General features: G+C 37.5%; 1 protein-coding gene across 1 annotated transcript; it reads left to right on the plus strand.

Moving 5' to 3' along the window:
- The first annotated feature begins 16,366 nt into the window (after nucleotides 1-16,366).
- Nucleotides 16,367-19,477, plus strand: CCR10 (C-C motif chemokine receptor 10). Its single transcript, XM_014072627.2, has 2 exons — nucleotides 16,367-16,435; nucleotides 18,284-19,477. Exons 1-2 carry the CDS (start codon nucleotides 16,409-16,411, stop codon nucleotides 19,346-19,348), a joined length of 1,092 nt encoding a protein of 363 aa, XP_013928102.2. The 5' UTR covers nucleotides 16,367-16,408; the 3' UTR covers nucleotides 19,349-19,477.
- The last annotated feature ends 810 nt before the right edge of the window (nucleotides 19,478-20,287 follow it).

Below are 20,287 nucleotides of genomic sequence, written 5' to 3' on the forward strand. Positions count from 1 at the left end.
TGTTAATCTAAGTAATGGGCAAGAAAAAGGGTGAATCAAATGCTAAGGATCACAGGGGTGGAGTTCCAATCAAGCGCAGGGGCCAAGCCCTCTCTATCCCTTCATCTTTTGTTGGCTGGAACTTTAGCTAAGTCAGATTGAAGCACCAGCCAGCATCAGGGCAGAATTAATTAGTGCAATAGCACATTAGGGTCAGTGAAGCTAGTTGCAGTATAGATTATTTTAATTTAATGTGTTATTGTTTTTTAATAGTTTTATTGTTATATTATAATTGCAGTATAGATTGTGCTTTATTTTTAATGGACTAAGAGCTTAGTCATGTAAGTTTATTCAGAGATGAGTGATTCTCATATAAGATCCTGGGCTGGAGGGAACAGCAGATGGAGATCAACCCCTTCAGAAAAGTGTTTTTCAGCCCTTTTTCCTTTTTTGCCTCTTCAATTTTCTTCTATGCTTTTGACTTTGCTACCTAAAATAAAGGCCTAACACTTTTCACAAAGCAGCACAAAGGCAAAACAGCCTTTCCCAAGAATCTAGCCCTTGGCATATGTCCTCCTGTCAGATTTGGCTATCCAGAAAAGTGGAATTGCTCCAGCATTGTAATCCTCTGAAGTCTGCTACCGGTTCGGTGAGTCTGCTACCTAGGGCGCACTTTGTGCATGCATGCCTGAGGTGCACCCGCACAGCACTAAAAAGGAACATTTTGAAGCCTTTGAGTCTGCAAAGGTAAGTAGAACAGCAAGGAAGGGGAATCCATTGTGCCACGTGATTTAGATTAGCTAGAAAGCAGGAAATCCAACGATTCTAGCAAATATAAATTGTGCATCACAGTTGATTGTTGACTAGCTGATTGTCAGAAATACCGGTTTGCCCGAACCAGTAGTACTTTTTACTACCGGTTCAGGTGAATCAGTCCAAACTAGTCCACACTGCTAGCATTTCACACCTGGATTGTTTCTTCCTTATTCCTTTCCTAGTAAACCAATTTCAGAGAGAGGATTTCTCTGGAGTAAGGTACTAGGTAGACCCAGACTTAGTCTGCTTTTCCCAGGAGGTGTGGACAGAATACAACAATGTCATGGGGGAAAGCTGGTATAGGGTTTCTTGCCTGAGCGGGGGGGGGGGGTTCAACTAGAAGACCTCTAACGTCCCTTCCAATGCTGTTATTCTGAATCATTGACGCCCAAGACACTATATCATATGCCAACTTAAATCGTGCCTCATTTTATGGCGGCAGGGACAGGGTGGATTAGACTGTTACGGAGAACAGCAGTCGATACCAACTCAAGCTAACTGAAGTTTTTTTAATCTGTTAATTTATTTGAAGTTAGAAAGTTCAGTGGAATCCCTCCTATTCTCAAACTTAAGTGAAAAAGAAAAATACAAAGAATCATAATCAGATTTACAGCATTTTCTTTCCTAAAATCTGATGAATGATGAACATTTATAACAGAGTTACAGAAGTAATCATCTATATTATATATTTTCAAGGGGAGATAAAAGTACATAGAATGCCAACCCTTAAAATGTGAGGACATGAAGATTAGAATGTTTCACCCAAGGGAAAATTTCAACAAAATCCAACTTCAGTTGCCTGAGAACTTGGAGACTAGAGAGTGACAGGTAATGGAGGATAGAGAATAAGCTGCAGAAGCTTGAATTGAAACAAAAATGCGCAGCTTGACCAGCAGAGAGAAAACACATTGCTGCAAGGGAAGACCACCATGGATCTTATGAAAGGAAAGCTGTCCAAAGAAACATGTGGATAGAAAAAAAGATTGGCTGCATTTCAGTTTCTTCCTTTAATACAGCACAAAGATAAGAAGGCCTACATAGCCAACTCTGAATAAACATGTTGGGGACATAACGTTCCCCCAGAGCAATATGCAAACTGCACCTGAAATTGGCATCAGCCATGGAAATTAGAGCTATTAGCCAGCATAAGATGACAATATCGACTGAGTCATAGAAAGTAAGAATAACTCTTAAAATGTCAGAATACTAGATAGTAAGGAAGTCTTCAAAGAAGAAGCCATTTGAAATAAGAAATAAATATCTACCATAAACATTTCAAAATGTTTTAACAGTAGCTATACAAATTAAATTAACTTCAGCATTTCCATATCAACAAGAAGGTTAGGATTAGGGTTAGGGTTAGGGTTGATGGTATCTTGCAAATCTTGCATACTGCTGCCCAAACTTGGCCAACAGTTAAAAGGAATTGCCATCAGTCGATAGCATTGGGTTGAGCAATCTGACATCCTAGTCAGAGGTAGAAAATAAGAAAATATAAAATTGACAATATAGAAAAAATATGTTAAATTGACTCAACTTAGTCATTACTACAGGGAGTACTAATATACTGTTATTGCATCTTTCTTCTAATAAAGCTGAGGGAAGAGCACCATCTTGAGCTAAAGTAAAGGCTTTTCTCTAGGCCAGGACTGTTAGGTTTATAAGATGCATACTGCTTCAAAAGTGATTATCATGTTTATTCATGTCAGAATAAAGCATCACAATTCAAGTAAGACATATCATATGACATAAAATTTAAAATATAAAACACAAGATTAAAATAATGTACAACTTAAACAGATCTTGCCCAGAAACTAGCAATATTGTGTTCTGTTGTGCTGCCATGGTCCTCTACTGTACACAGATCAGGACACAAAGTACCGGTATACAGATGTGGTGTTGTCTGCAGGTCACCACAATCACAAAATAGAGAATAGATTGCAACTAAATCAGGCAAGAATAAATCATCCCCAGGAGCTTTTTCTGATCTCAGATGAGAAATCAGACCCATAATTTTAGAAGCTTTCACTGTTGGTCATTGAGGGAGAACCTTCATATTTTAATTGATTTGATGTATCATTTAAAAGATCATCCTGATTCTCTAAATGGAAATCTACCTGAGTAAACCATTACATTTCAAGAAATTTGGACAGTGAAAGAGTTAAAAGAAAGTGGTGACCTGGTAATCCAAGTAATGGATGGAAAAAAATAGAAGCTCAAGAAAATCAGATCCTGAGGAGTCATTCAAGACAGTAGGCTTCCCCTGCCAGATGGAATTTTACAAGGAGTTAGGTCCTGTTCTTTTTGGCATTTGTTTATCTTCTCCAAGATTGTCTGGAAATCACATACTGTAAAAGTAAAGCCTCCAATACTGAGGGTCCAGTTGATTTTGGGGAGGGGGAGGTCCATCTATGTCCCCCCCCATCAATCTTTCCTTCCAAGCTATAAAAAGATAGGCACATCTTTGAATCAAACTTTATTTCTTATCACTGCATCCATGAAATCATCTTTGATAAGGTTATGGCAGTTATTATTTTCCTTCCCATCCTCTCCTAATTAACAGTTCTGAAAACTATGGGAGAAGTTCAACAGGGACATAACATAGCTTCTAAGATCAGCCCACTTCAGCTAGTCCTGCCATCTACAAATATTACTTTCAGATTTAACCTGATAAAATTAATTTGATGCAAATTCAAATCCTAGTTCAGTTTTCAAGAATAAAATCCATAATGGAAGGATGCTTCAATTCCTACTATAGACCAATGATTGCAGAAGTTGATGGAGTTGGCTGAAATGGCAAAAATGACTACTTTGTTTAAATAGAAGTACTTTTGTTTCCACTTGGAGACGGCTTCAGAACTTCATGCTGGAACTGGAAAAGAATGAAACTTTGATTTTGGGTTTTACCAAGTAGATTGATAGATCTTTACAGAAATTGCTGATTCATATTATTACAAAAAAAGCAAAAAGTCGTGATTTGATGTTAATGCCTTATTTTCCTGCAACAGAGAGTCGGAATTCAATGTTTCTTTTTCTTGTCTTTTTCTTATCCTTCTCACTTCTCCTTACTTCTCCTTCTCCTTACATTTATCCTCTCTTCTCTTCCTCATCTCCTTCCCACTGCTTTTCTATTTACTTTTGTATTTTGTATTTTACTATATCTTATAATAAAAATGTTAAACCCCCCCCCCCCCCCAAAAAAAGAATAAAATCCATAAGAATGATTCTGGGAAGGCGTGTTCAAAAGTGACAAAGAATTTGCTCTGCAAAACGGAATCCTGAAACAAAAGACTAAATCCCACAGGGTGTTAAGCCAAAGCTTGTTTCATCATATTTTTGAGTAAATTGCAATTGACTAAATTTTGAAAATACATTATGCCAAAAATAGACAAACTACATTTTCATGTAAATTGAAAATTTTGCTATCTTCTCTACCAGGCTCTATATGATTAGACTTTTTTTCCCTTTCCTTGGCAACATTTGGTGGAGCAGATTCATTATCAAGACCATAGTGAAATATGAAATAACATTTATTCCAAATATTTGGGATCCTTTCAAATGCATTAAAATTCATATGTTTTAGAACATTCTTTTCATTCCAGTACAAAATGAAAGGTTGTCTCTAAGGAGTCATTTGGAATGGAGCACTTTTGCCTGAATGTTTCCCAGGAAATCAGTGGACCAAAGAAAAGACTTTCCCATATATTTTACTTCTAGATGTACTAAATTCCATGCATAGGTAGCCAGTCAATGCTATAAAATGTCTAAAAGGTTCTATGAAAATGATTTCATAGAAAATGAAAGGACCAAAGAAAAGACTTTCCCATATATTTTACTTCTAGATGTACTAAATTCCATGCATAGGTAGCCAGCCAATGCTATAAAATGTCTAAAAGGTTCTATGAAAATGATTTATTCTGAAGAATGGGAGAGAGAGAGAATGGGAACAGTTTGTCTTTGAAACACCACATGCTCTCATTCCCAACTCTTAACTTTTTCATACCAAAAAACACACAGAAAATGGACTCATTTGGTCCAGTTGGTGTCATCAAGGTGCCAGTTGAATTGTTATGACTCCCTGATATGCTCCCAAGTCCTAACCCCTTGGATCTTGCCCACCCCTGCTGTGGGTACAGAAAATCTTATCTACTTACTGATAAGTAGATTGTAAGTAGATTTCTTGACATCTTAGAGCAGGGAAAATTATAGTCATGATGTTACTGTGCCCATCATGTGCTTTAAGAAAGTAATGACTGATACGTTCTGGCATTAGTTATTCAACAGAATCATAGTTTCAGCTTATTCTCATTTTGTATTGTATGCTACTTGTCCCAGAAGTAGTTTCTTCTGTGAAGGTTTTTAGAGGAAATTCTACTGAGATTAGAAACTCCTTACATAAGACAGCAGAAAGATGTATTGTGTTCTGAGAACATATATCCTTTTTTGAAATGTACAGAGATATTTCAAAAATCCCTATATTCAAGAAGTACAGTGGAATGGTCACTGGATACTTATCAAATCCACAAGGCAAAATCTGCTTCACACAAAAATTTGCAAGTAAGGAAAGTTACTTTATAAGAACTGGGTAATCTAATCAGTGACAAATCCTGGTTCACTCTTGATTGATTGATTGATTATATGCCATCAATTGTTAGGTCTAACATATTACTTAACTGCTTTTTTAAAAATCTAAACTTGAGGAGAACAATTCCCACAGTTAAAAATACTGTTCAGCCTTAGTTGGTCCTCTCTTATTTTTTATATTTCTTAGTTTAGATTTATGCAATAGTGTCTTACATCACCAAAGTTCCTTACATTAGTGTCTAGTTTTGTTGAATCTGGGGCTGAAGAGTGAGGATTCATGCTGAGACAAGGGAGCAGTCCCTCAATATCCTGGTACTGTATGCGTTTCTGCCTTCTATAATGATAGAACAAGCCTGAACAAACCTTTTACTTAAAAAAAATGAGAAACTAGTTAGGGCTACTGTATCTGTATCCAAAAAATCCACATGAGTCTAGATGGCAGCAAAGCAAAACAGAAAAAAACTTCATTTAGAGATCACTGATTTTTATAGCCCAGAAGTGGCGAACTTAAACTAGTTAGTTAACTATTTCATCCAGCACAGAGAGATTAAAAATAGTTCAGTATTATTCTTGCAACTGAAACAGAATATAAGATATTGTAGGTCCTTTAGCCCAACCACCTGTTCATACAGGAGACCTTATACCATTTCAGACAAACGGCTGTTTAATCTCTTAAAACATCTTTTTGTATCATGGTTACCAGAATTGATGCACTAATCCAAGTGTGGTCCTACCAAATCAGTATATGGCAGTACTAATACATTATCTTCATACTATTTCTCTGTTGATGCAGTTTAGGACTGCACTGACTTTTCTGGAAGTTGCAGAATACTCCCGGCTCATATATAAATGATTGTCCACTACGACTCCTAGATCCCTCTCACAGATACTACTGTTGACCCAGCTACCACCTATTCTATACTTATGCATTTGGTTTTTCTTGCTTTTCTTGTCATTGAATTGCATTTTGTTGGATAAGACCTGGTGTTCAAGTCTGTCAAGATCTTTCTGGATCTTGAGCCTATCTTCTAAAGTGTTGGCCTTTCTTCCTAGTTTGATGTCAACTGCAAATTTGATGAGTTCCCCTTCTATCCTCTCATTTAAATCATGAGAAAGAACCCTAAGATACTGCACTGCATATGTGGAGATAGAATGGTAGAAAGAACCCTAAAGTACTCCACTGCATACTTCCCTCTATGTAGACGTAATTCCATTAAGGACTGTATCTTGAGTGTGTTTCATCAGGTAGTCAGCCAGAAACATATCAGTTACTTCTATTTGTTGCTCTTAGGTGCAGCGACTCAAAGTTTATATTGATATGTGTCAGGAAATACAACACTCCAACATATTAATCAGTATTAGCAAATAGGTTTTCTTGAAGGTGTCTTCACTTTATTTGTTCACTTGCCAAGTGACTTTGAGGATCCTGTGCATTGTTGTGTGGGTTAACTGATAGACTTTGAGGGTGAAAGTGAGAATAAAAAGTTCCAGGTGTTGTTAGATGAAACCAAAAGTTGTTAGTAAAACAATAACTTTATTTAAAAGACCGTTACTGAAGCTCCCACTACCAAAGAGTAGTGCTTCAGTTGTTGAATGTTAACCAGCCTTGAAATTGCTAAAGAGATAAGAACCATACCAGGAAATGCCATATTACACATTGGCAATCAGTGTGAATTCACATAGTAAATTAATCCATAACCATTGACTATTGAAGAATCTAGTGTAGGTGAGTGTATATACTAGGCTAGACTATAATTTTGATTTACAGGCCATAGTTGGCGGCATTCCATTGATAGTATTTTTAATGTACTGTTGTCCTTCAGCCTAAGAGGTGATACAAATTAAATCAGCATATGATTATAATCGCCAATCTGTAGTTCTCATCAACAATGGCTTAGTGAGTGAGTAGCATGAATACTGTGATTTACTATTGTTATGGGGCAAAAAATGGTAGAGATATATATGGATTTCTCTGACAGTAGCAAGAACATCTACCAGCTGCTCTTGTTACATGGGCTAACATCAATGCAAATTCAGTTAATGACTAAAGTAATGGATTTAGATATCTTCAAAACCTAATTGGAGGGTGAGGAGTCCTAGTACAATAAAAGCCAAAAAGGGTCTCCTCTCCTGTTTTAACAGGAGGCCCTTATTTACCCTTAGATCCATGATGGCAAACTCATGGCACATGTGCCAGAGGTTGCATGCAGAGCCCTCTTTGTGGGCATGCGTAGCATCGGCAGCTGCTCTTCTGGTTTCCGGCAAGTGCATGCATGTTGCACATGCCGGAGCACCAGAAACCAAAAGGCCAAATAGCCAGTGTATATGCACATGCCGGCCATCTGTTCTTCCAGTTTCCAGTGCTCCAGCGCACGAAGATCAGCTGGCTGGTGCACTTGTGCATGCCGGAAACCCAAAGACCAGGTGGCCGGTGTGCGGGCATCTGGTTTTAGGTTTCCAGTGCCCGTGCATACCAGTTTGGCCACTCAGTGCCGAAGAGGTTTGTCATCATTGCCCTAGATCAGTGTTTCTCAACCTTAGCAACTTGAAGATGTCTGGACTTCAACTCCCAGAGGAATTCTGGGAGTTGAAGTCCGGACATCTTCAAGTTGCCAAGGTTGAGAAATACTGCCCTAGATCCTCTGCAGTGCCTGATCCATGTTGGTGAGTGATATAGAATCTAGACCCTCTGTCATCCTACTTCCTTGTATCAGGACCTGGGAGGGGGTCCTAATAGAGCAGAAGAAGCTTCATCTTGTCCCAAAATCATCCAGTTTCCATGACAGTTGGATATTGTCCCTCATCTTCAAGACAAAAAAAATTAAACACAGGAGGGTTTTGTTGTTATTACGTAATGTAGAAAACAGGTGAACATTACCTACCTTCTTTTTCTTCTCCAAAAAATATGGCACAAAACATTTCATTTGTAAAGCTAAACTGAACTATTCATGGAGCCAAAAAAAGGGGAAGATATTCCAGGATGATACATACTGAAATCCAAAAACGTATTAAGACTAAAGCCAAATTGATTTTTCAGCTGAGATGAAGAATAAAGCCATGTTCTCGTCCCCACCCTCTTTTAATTTATTAATGAGGAAATGACTCTAATTTTACTTTTAAAAAAATAAAAGCTTGGTTCATGCAGACTAGAAGAGATTGGAAATGAAATCCTAAGAAATAGGCCTTACATTTATTCCTCCTCACTCTAGAAGCTGGGAAAATATGTGGTGCTTCTTCACTGCCATTACCTCTTTCATGCTGCATATTGCTATATTCTGGAGTCAAGATTTAGCCTTCAGATAAGCTGCTTTCTATATTTAGGTCAAATTAAGAAAGAGGGCAAGTAAACATCTGCCACCAACATTTAGAAATGTTGCATATCCCAATAGCTTAAGTACAGAAGAGTTATACTGCTGCTTGGAGCTTAGAGAATATCTTTTTTAATTTTCACTTATTCTAGGCTATATATTAATCTTCTGAGTTCCCATATAAATGAGAATAAATATAATGACCAATAAACCCTGGCAGGATATTCTCTTTCCTAAGACTAGCACTCCAGCCAGCCTTAAGCAGAAGGGTCTATTTAGGTCTCTTCAGATCTAAACACATAAAAATGATTCCCATCCCCCTTTAAGTAGCCAATGGCTTTCAACTGTGCACTAGAGTTGAGGATTTGTGGATGCCCAGATGTTGTTGAGTTACAATCCCCAGCATTCTTTTTTATTATTTTAAAAAAGGAAAAAGGAAAACACAATAGAGTTATAATGTAAATACATACAAAACTATACATAAAAGGGCTTTAAAAATGAAAGCATACAACAAAAAGAAAATAAACAATATAATGTATTATTATAGCAACTACAGTCCTATATATAATTATCTAAATGCAAATACCGTATTATTCAAGTACATATACAGTATATTAATTTATAATGCTCATTCTTTAAACTACTGTGTTTTTTTATAAATGTGTTCCATATTTCATAATACTCGTGTATACAAAATCTATAGGTAATTCACTCATAGAGGGCAAGCATAATCAGATCTTCAATCCATGTGTGAATGGATTATATGTTTATCTTTCCATTGTTGCAAGATCAAATTTCAGACCATAGTAGCAACATGGAGAATCCATTTACATTGTCCAGTTGTTTATTATATGTACAAGAGAATTTTATCTTCTGAAAAAAATAGCTTTTGCTGCAGTTATGTGTATAGTCCATCCTATTTTCTCTCTAAACTTATTCAGCATAGGACATATGTTTTAAAGAAGCATTATCTTTGTTACAACTACAGTAAAATACTGTCTTAGACAGTCCTTTTTTGTACAAATGTAATGGTAAAAAAGCCTTCGGCAGAATATATAATATATAAACAATAAACATTGACTGTATTAAATAGGTTCAGGTTTCCTTTGGAATTCATAAAATGGTCCAAAATATTATATGAGTCGCCTACATCTAAAGTAAAGGTTAATGGCATTTTTTCTCTCGTTTTCTCACTATTTAGAGAAAATAGATAAGAATGTAATGAAACATCTTCACCTTGCCTTTTTAATATCTGAGTGGAACCCTTGGCCTGTGCTATTAGACAATGTAGAGAGATCTCTAGACTACAAACTGTCCTACAGACTATCCTCAATTTATGATCACAATTGAGGCCAAATTTCTTTGTTGTTAAGTGACACATTTGTTAAGTGAGTTTTGCATCACTTTTGATGCAAGTTTGCCAGTTGTTAAGTGAATCACTGCTGTTGATAAATTAGTAACCCAGTTGTTAGCGAATCTGGCTTCTTCATTGACTTTGTTTATCAGAAGGTCACAAAAGGGGATCACACCACCCTGGGACATTGCAACCATCATAAATACATGCCAGTTGCCAAGTTTTTGAGTTTTGATCATGTAAGCATGGGGATGTTGCAAAAGTCATAACTGAAAAATGGTTATCACCGAATGGTCACTAACTGAGCTGTTGTAAGTCGAGGACTGCCTGTGGTACATAACCCAACCAAACATAAACTGCTTTTATTTGCAGACAATATGTTTTGTTTATTTATAAACCTCACACTACTATTCCAGAGTTGATGTGAATGTTCAATGCTTTTTAGTAAAAAACTGGTCTCAATTGGAATTGATGCCAATAGATGAAAATTTGGTTACCAATATATTTAAATATCAATTCCATATTTATACTGAATCTAATAAATATTTAGGCATGTATATACTAAAAGATATAAACTGATTCGTGTCATATAATACAAATAAAGTATAGAGAGAAGGGTGCTTTTTTTCAGATACTAATTCCCAGGATTAGCTATGCCGACTGTGATTTCCGGGAGCTATAGCTCAGTAAATGGCCACAAATTCACCTTCTTCCTAGAGGATAAGTAGCATTTGGCAGTTAACTTAGAATGGAATCAGGATAGGGACTGGCAGTGGAAATAGCAAATTGTATTCTTTATCGGGATGGCATATGCACTGCAGTCGGCCTCCCCTTAAGCTTTCAAAGCAGAGAGATTTTGCTGCTGTATTATGTTGTGCTTCCATATTCAAGGTTTTATATAACTTGAAATGAGGAAATCTCTCTCTCTCTCTTTTTTTTTTATACACAGTGCATATTATGTACTAAGGTTATTTCCTAATCAGTAATGAAACATCTGCAAGCAAGCAACCAAGTTCAGAGATACCAAGGAATCCATGGTATATATTCTATGTTTTTAATTTTCACCAGGAAGCACCATGTTACAGTAGCAATTTTATCCTTACTAGGAATGTTGAGACATACAGGACCTGGATAATTAAGTTAATGTCGTGTGTGTGTGTGTGTGTGTGTGTGTGTGTGTATGTAGTGTATTTAGTGTCACAACCCCTGGTATGCCCAAATATGGGAGGAAGCAGACTGCTTCCTTTCTCTGTCTATTGCCTCGTCGCAAGAGACCATCACGACAGAAAGCCATTATTGTCTTTGTTACATTTGTGTTGCATTTTTGTACATACATACATACACACATACACACATACATACATACATAATTACATATATATATATATAGTTATCTAAAGTGCTAAAGTATATATATATATATAGTCATTATATATATATACATATATAGTCATTTGTTATATTTATGCTGATAAATAAATAAAGGGAGACTAGTATAGATCTATTTCAAGCTATTTAGCTCTCATCAGCTAGCCATACCCATGTTGGGAATTTATATATATATGTGTTTTTATTTATATATATATATATATATATATATATATATATATATATATATATATATATATATATATATATATATATATATATATATATATATATATATATATATATATATATATATATATATATATATATATATATATATATATATATATATATATATATATATATATATATGTGTGTGTGTGTGTGTTTTTATTTGTGCTGATAAATAAATAAAGGAAGACTAGTATAGATCTATTTCAAGCTATTTAGCTCTCATCAGCTAGCCATATCCTTACTGGGATTCGAACCTGTGCTCTATTGCCTCCCAGGCAGGGAGTTAACCATTTGAGCTACAGAGAACGACTCCTTTTATCAGCCAGCCAGGGTGGGAGGTATATACTTAAAGTCACAACCCCTGGTATGCCCAAGTGTGGGAGGAAGGTCACACTTCCACTCTCTGTCATTAGGCTCGTCACAAGAGTCCATCCAGACAGAAACCCAATATTTTTACTGTTGCCTTTGTTATATTTGTGTTTTTATTTGTGCTGATAAATAAATAAAGGAAGACTAGTATAGATCTATTTCAAGCTATTTAGCTCTCATCAGCTAGCCATATCCTTACTGGGATTCGAACCTGTGCTCATTGCCTCCCAGGCAGGGAGTTAACCATTTGAGCTACAGAGAACGACTCCTTTTATCAGCCAGCCAGGGTGGGAGGTATATACTTAAAGTCACAACCCCTGGTATGCCCAAGTGTGGGAGGAAGGTCACACTTCCACTCTCTGTCATTAGGCTCGTCACAAGAGTCCATCCAGACAGAAACCCAATATTTTTACTGTTGCCTTTGTTATATTTGTGTTTTTATTTGTGCTGATAAATAAATAAAGGAAGACTAGTATAGATCTATTTCAAGCTATTTAGCTCTCATCAGCTAGCCATATCCTTACTGGGATTCGAACCTGTGCTCTATTGCCTCCCAGGCAGGGAGTTAACCATTTGAGCTACAGAGAACGACTCCTTTTATCAGCCAGCCAGGGTGGGAGGTATATACTTAAAGTCACAACCCCTGGTATGCCCAAGTGTGGGAGGAAGGTCACACTTCCACTCTCTGTCATTAGGCTCGTCACAAGAGTCCATCCAGACAGAAACCCAATATTTTTACTGTTGCCTTTGTTATATTTGTGTTTTTATTTGTGCTGATAAATAAATAAAGGAAGACTAGTATAGATCTATTTCAAGCTATTTAGCTCTCATCAGCTAGCCATATCCTTACTGGGATTCGAACCTGTGCTCATTGCCTCCCAGGCAGGGAGTTAACCATTTGAGCTACAGAGAACGACTCCTTTTATCAGCCAGCCAGGGTGGGAGGTATATACTTAAAGTCACAACCCCTGGTATGCCCAAGTGTGGGAGGAAGGTCACACTTCCACTCTCTGTCATTAGGCTCGTCACAAGAGTCCATCCAGACAGAAACCCAATATTTTTACTGTTGCCTTTGTTATATTTGTGTTTTTATTTGTGCTGATAAATAAATAAAGGAAGACTAGTATAGATCTATTTCAAGCTATTTAGCTCTCATCAGCTAGCCATATCCTTACTGGGATTCGAACCTGTGCTCTATTGCCTCCCAGGCAGGGAGTTAACCATTTGAGCTACAGAGAACGACTCCTTTTATCAGCCAGCCAGGGTGGGAGGTATATACTTAAAGTCACAACCCCTGGTATGCCCAAGTGTGGGAGGAAGGTCACACTTCCACTCTCTGTCATTAGGCTCGTCACAAGAGTCCATCCAGACAGAAACCCAATATTTTTACTGTTGCCTTTGTTATATTTGTGTTTTTATTTGTGCTGATAAATAAATAAAGGAAGACTAGTATAGATCTATTTCAAGCTATTTAGCTCTCATCAGCTAGCCATATCCTTACTGGGATTCGAACCTGTGCTCTATTGCCTCCCAGGCAGGGAGTTAACCATTTGAGCTACAGAGAACGACTCCTTTTATCAGCCAGCCAGGGTGGGAGGTATATACTTAAAGTCACAACCCCTGGTATGCCCAAGTGTGGGAGGAAGGTCACACTTCCACTCTCTGTCATTAGGCTCGTCACAAGAGTCCATCCAGACAGAAACCCAATATTTTTACTGTTGCCTTTGTTATATTTGTGTTTTTATTTGTGCTGATAAATAAATAAAGGAAGACTAGTATAGATCTATTTCAAGCTATTTAGCTCTCATCAGCTAGCCATATCCTTACTGGGATTCGAACCTGTGCTGTCTGGATGGCCTCTTGTGACGAGCCGAAGACAGAGAGTGGAAGTGTGACCTTCCTCCCATATTTGGGCATACCAGGGGTTGTGACTTTAAATATATACCTTTCACCCTGGCCTCGCTGATAAGGAGTCGAGCCCTGTAGCTCAATGGTTAATACATCTGCCTTAGAGGCAATAGAGCACAGGTTCGATTCCCAGTAAGGGTGTGGCTAGCTGATGAGAGCTAAATAGCTTGAAATAGATCTATACTAGTCTCCCTTTATTTATTTATCAGCATAAATATAACAAATGTAACAAAAAAGGCAACAGTAAAAAATATTGGGTTTCTGTCTGGATGGCCTCTTGTGACGAGCCGAAGACAGAGAGTGGAAGTGTGACCTTCCTCCCATATTTGGGCATACCAGGGGTTGTGACTTTAAATATATACCTTTCACCCTGGCCTCGCTGATAAGGAGTCGAGCCCTGTAGCTCAATGGTTAATACATCTGCCTTAGAGGCAATAGAGCACAGGTTCAATTCCCAGTAAGGGTGTGGCTAGCTGATGAGAGCTAAATAGCTTGAAATAGATCTATACTAGTCTCCCTTTATTTATTTATCAGCATAAATATAACATATATGTATATGTGTGTGTGTGTATATATATAACATATAGCATACTTAACATACTTTATCAGCCAGCCAGGGTGGGAGGTATATACTTATTTATCAGCATAAATATAACAAATGTAACAAAAAAGGCAACAGTAAAAAATATTGGGTTTCTGTCTGTATGGTCTCTTGTGACGAGCCTAATGACAGAGAGTGGAAGTGTGACCTTCCTCCCATACTTGGGCATACCAGGGGTTGTGACTTTAAGTATATACCTCCCACCCTGGCTGGCTGATAAAGTAGTCGTTCTCTGTAGCTCAAATGGTTAACTCCCTGCCTGGGAGGCAATGGAGCACAGGTTCGATTCCCAAACTTGGGTATGGCTAGCTGATGAGAGCTAAATAGCTTGAAATAGATCTATACTAGTCTCCCTTTATTTATTTATCAGCATAAATATAACAAATGTAACAAAAAAGGCAACAGTAAAAAATATTGGGTTTCTGTCTGTATGGTCTCTTGTGACGAGCCTAATGACAGAGAGAGTGGAAGTGTGACCTTCCTCCCATACTTGGGCATACCAGGGGTTGTGACTTTAAGTATGTGTATGTGTATATATATATATATATATATATATATATATATATATATATATATATATATATATATATATATATATATATATATATATATATATATATATATATATATATATATATATATATATATATATATTGGACTTTAGCACTTTAGATGAACATATATATATATGTGTGTGTGTTGTTGTTGTTGTTGTTTTAAAAAACAACACAAATATAACAAAGGCAACAGTAAAAATATTGGGTTTCTGTCATGATGGACTCTTGTGACGAGCCGATTGACAGAAGATGGAAGCAGTTAGCTTCCTCCCATAATTGGGGCTTACCAGGGGTTGTAAAAATCTAGATATATATATGTTCATCTAAAGTGCTAAAGTCCATGACTTCAATTCCTGGCAGAGAATTTGAACTCCATAGAATAACAAAATCTGGCTACCAGCATCTGAACTAATATGATGCCTTCTAGTGGTCACTTTAACTGATATTCCATGCTGGCTTTGTGTTGTTCCCAAAGATAGAAGGATATTCCTCATTCTGTTGAGGAAGGTTATGTAGGAATAGTTGCACTTGCCTGAATTCCAGCTATATTTACAAAAATATTTGATTTCTCCAGTGATGGGCTTCTCTTGCTTCCGCTTCTGGTTTTAGATAGATAATAAGGTTGTTTTTTTTTAATTAAAAAAAATCACTCTACATACTGGACATGGTCCTTCTTAACCATTAGCTCCCACATTTTCTTTTCTTACACCTACTTTTAATTCCCCCTAATTCCCGCCTCAGTTCCCCCAATTGTCACAAGTGAAAGAGCAAACCTTGTCTGAGCTACTATCTCTTGTGCATGAGCTGTGTTGTTTTAAGAAAACATGAAAGGACTGTAGAAAGATGGTGATGATTGCTGTTCAAAATACTTGCTTCAGAGCAGTAGCCTCTGTAAATCTGACATTTAAAGCCAGAGGTGGAAATAGGGCCCTTCTAGGTCTTGCTTGATGTCAGCTCCCATCAAAACCAAGTAGTATAGGCAGACATCAGGTGGGTGGAAGTTATCTATTGAACGTGAAGTATCTTCAAGCTCAAAAATCACATCAAAGAATCCATCTTCTTGTTTTAGAATTACCTTATGTATAAGATTGCACTTAATTTTTATACATTGTGCTATCCATCAGATTTTGACTATGTAACATCTATGGTTCATAATCTCCATGCCATAGCTACAAATAATTTATCTAAGAATAACACAGCCCAGCTCTTTCACTTTCAAACAGGGGAACTGTCCTCTCAGTATCAGCCACATTACTCAACAGAATAGTCAATTTAAAACAAGCCTTAAATAATATTTGTAGACAGCAAACTGACAAGGAACAATAATTTGATGATGGATGAGCAGCTCCAATTTCAAGTAAGTAGGAATATACTTGTTGTTAAGAATGGCCAAGAAAACCTCACCCTTTGGAATACCAGGTCTTGTCTGCAACACGATGCAAAAGAAGATTAGAATAACCTTTTTAATACCTTTTTTATACCTATCTCAGGCATCAAAGCCTCCTCAAACTGTTTTTGCATTGAGTTGTTGGCAGCATACAGAGTTAATTAAATGTGAACTCCCCAATCTCTTCTAATTTAAATTAATTTGGAATAGCTACCATTCAGTTTGTATTTTACTTTTGAATTTGTTATTATTTACTATAAGGAATGGGCATTAAGATTCAACCAGTTTTATAAATAGATTTCTACATGTGATTGATAGTAGATAAGGATTTAAACCAAGTATTCAAAACTTGAAGTTTAACAGTATGCTTTATTTTACTTTATTCTGATTAAATTAAAAATTAGATTAATAAGGAACTTTATATGAAAGAACTATAAATTGTATTACATTTTAATTCTGTTTGCACCACATTTACAAGTTTGTAGAACTATAACAGTTGAATGAAAAGCAATGTTTCCATTTTTATAACTTTAGTTTAAATAAAGATGTGTTGATTAATGAAACAGGAAAATACCCCTCAAAATTTTCTACAGAAACTAACATTTACTATGCACCTCTGTCAATAATGGGCAAGCTTCCTAAAACCATCACAAAAGAAGTTAACATTTATCTCTTCAACCAAGTCCAGATTTTACCCCTTCAAGGCAAAAAGAAGCCCATGATGGTGTTGGTCCACTTTTGAGAAAAGGTGTAAATCACACGCAACGTAGCATTTTGAATTGATAATAATGCCAAGTTTTTTTTTAAAAAGAACTATGTGAAACGCTATCTGCATCCCAGAAATTGGCAATTTTGTGTTTTCTTGCCAAAATCTGGCTTTTGAATTTGAGTGATTGTCCTTAATCAGACCATTAGCCCTATCTATGTAATACTTGATGGTTGCTTTCACAGGTCACTTCATTTTTGATCATACAAATCAGCTGTTCCTAATTCATTATTATTATTTTTACATTTTTTTATGGCCAGCAATGCATAGTATATCAACTTAGTCTTCACCATAGATAATCTGCATTGAGCAATCAAACCTCATTTAGCAATAGAGCACTGATGAGTAAACACTGCATGCTTTCATTTCATGAACAAGACAAACTTTTCTCAGAGCAATTTCCAGCAATGGAATGTTCACAGCAACAAAAGAACAAATTCTAGAGAACAGATCAGAGCTTTTCAGCACTTAAGTCCATCAGTAATCGCAACTTAAAATGTTGGATGCATTGCTTCTCATTCCACCATTGTAATTAATGCCATTAAAATGCATGAGTGTATAGAATGAGGGAAAAAAGTAAAAGTAAAAATAATATCTTTATGATAACAACTCAGCTTTTCAAAAATAATTTGAAGGCTTTTGATGCCCAAGAATTGATTACAAGACCAAAGGAAAAACAAACAACAATGACTAAGTGACAAGAACCAGGCATTCTGCATAAGTCAGAATTAAAATCTGGACTGAAAATTATATTTTACAATCTGCACCCTGATAGTTTTTAGTTCAAATTGAGCTCTGCTCATTTTTTTTAAAGATAAGAGAACAACTGCTCAAGGATGGGAAACACATTTGTCTTAGAGAACTCCTGCTGGGAACTCCGGCGCAGGGATAATATTTCCAGGAAAAAAAGCTTTGTAATAGTGGCAACAAATTGAAAGATATACCAATGCCAGGGCCACAAATCACTGAGGAGTCTATGTCACTACCTGTATTTTGTTTTACATGTATTGAAGAGCAGCATATAGATGCTTATTTCCTTCCCTTGTTTGCAGGAACAAGCTCCTTGGGCCAGTGAGCCTCCAGTCAGCACAGACTGGTACTCATGGGACTCTGAGACAGTCCCATCAGACCTGCCAGAGTTATGTGAAAAGAAGGCTATCCGCATGGTGGCACGTATCTATCTTCCAATCATGGTTGTCCTGTTCTGTGTTCTGGGCTTTCTTGGCAATGGGATTTTGCTGTTAGTTCGTGCCCGTTACCATCGAGTCCAATTCCTTGGTGACATCCTCCTCTTACATCTGGCTATCTCGGACTTGCTGCTTCTCTTGACTCTACCAGTGGGCGTGGCTGGGATGATGGGCACTTGGTACTTGGGAATGACTGCGTGCCAGGTTCTGCAAGGCTTTCATGCCCTGACCTTTTACAGTGGCTTTCTTTTCCTCATGAGTCTTACCCTGGACCGCTACATAACCATAGTGTGGATACCCGTTGCCCGCCGCATGCGCCCCTCTGCCAGTTTCTGGGGCAAGCTTTGCTCTGGGTTGATGTGGCTATTCTCAGCAGCTCTAGCAGTGCCCAATGTCATGTATGCTCATGTGGAGGACTACAAGGGCTTTCAGCTCTGCAGGGTGACTGTTGTTAGAACTACTGTTTGCTTAGTGCAAGTGGGCTTTGGTTTTGTGTTACCATTCGCTATCATGGTAATCTGCTATGCAGCCATCACACGTACTATTTGGTCCTCTCCTTATGCCCAGTCACACAAGGCCTTGTGGCTCATTTTGGCCCTGGTATTGCTGTTTTTGGTTTTGCAACTCCCTTATGCCCTACTCACCTTATTAGATACAGCAGATTTGATAGGCCAGCAGGCATCAAGCTGCACAGTAAGCCTTCAGCGTGATCTTGCCCTCCTCATTACCAGTGGCTTGGTTTTTGCTCGCTGCTGCCTAAATCCTGTGCTTCATACTTTCCTGGGGGTGCGGTTCCGTAACGACCTGCAAAGGTTAAGTAGGGAGTTTGGCTGCCTGGGGCATTGGGCATGCTGCAATGATAGACCCAGGAGTGGTAGCCGTTGTGCTTCATTTACTACCCATCTGGAAGGACTATCAAGAACCCCATGAAAACATCAGCACTGCCCACCTCAAAAGAATCTTGGCATTCTGGAAGCCTGGCTTTTGCATTCAGGGAAGTGTGCAACTTTAACATGGTATCTGCAATTTTTGACAATAAAGCTTCAATTTTGGATAATGCTAAAACTTGTGTTTTATTTGTTTTTACATTTACTACTACTTGTGTACTGGGCAAGTTATTTGGTCTGTGTGTCTGAATGTATAGAATGGGAATAATCCACAAATGAGACAATTAGCAGTTCTGGCCAATCCTGGATCCAGATTGGAGAGTATCTTTTGTAGCTCAAGCCCATGTGGTTAGTACCAATGGATCTGGGAAGGAGGAAGAAGATTATGTCCTGTTGAGCATATAAAGGAGAGATTTATAGAACTACAGTGTGTATTAGCCCATGAAATTAGTTCTTGGACCCAGATTCAATTCTGCCTTCAGCAATGGAGATTCACAGGGTAAGTTTGAGCCAGCTACCCTCTCTCAGTAAAAACTACTTCATGGGATTTTTGTGGGGAGAAATAGAATTGGGGGGGTTGTATGAAATTATCAAATAAATACCTCCTAATTTTCTTCCCCTGGCCGTATTCCATTATTCCCCTCCTAAAGAGAACTCAAGGAACATGGTGGCTCAGTGGCTAAGACGCTGATCTTGTCGATCAGAAAGGTCGGCAATTCAGCGGTTTGAATCCCTAACGCTGGATAATGGAGTGAGCTCCCGTTACTTGTCCCAGTTTCTGCCAACCTAGCAGTTCAAAAGCAGGTAAAATGCAAGTAGAAAAATAGGGACCACCTTTGGTGGGAAGGTAACAGCATTCTGTGCTCCTTCAGCATTTAGTCATGTAGGTCATATGACCATGGAGACATATTCGGACAGCATTGACTCTTCGGCTTAGAAACAGAGATGAGCACCGCCCCCTAGAGTCGGGAATGACTAGCAC

This window comes from Thamnophis sirtalis, unplaced genomic scaffold (assembly GCF_051295495.1).
Source record: "Thamnophis sirtalis isolate CommonGarterSnake01/CBP01778 unplaced genomic scaffold, rThaSir2_p1.2 scaffold_4, whole genome shotgun sequence".
NCBI lineage: Eukaryota > Metazoa > Chordata > Lepidosauria > Squamata > Natricidae > Thamnophis > Thamnophis sirtalis.

Bases quoted from the DNA above. Each gene is read 5' to 3' on its own strand.
- CCR10 (XM_014072627.2), top strand. From the start codon at position 16,409: ATGATGGATGAGCAGCTCCAATTTCAA. The intron at 16,436-18,283 runs GTAAGTAGGAAT...CCTTGTTTGCAG, and splicing joins ATGAGCAGCTCCAATTTCAA to GAACAAGCTCCTTGGGCCAG.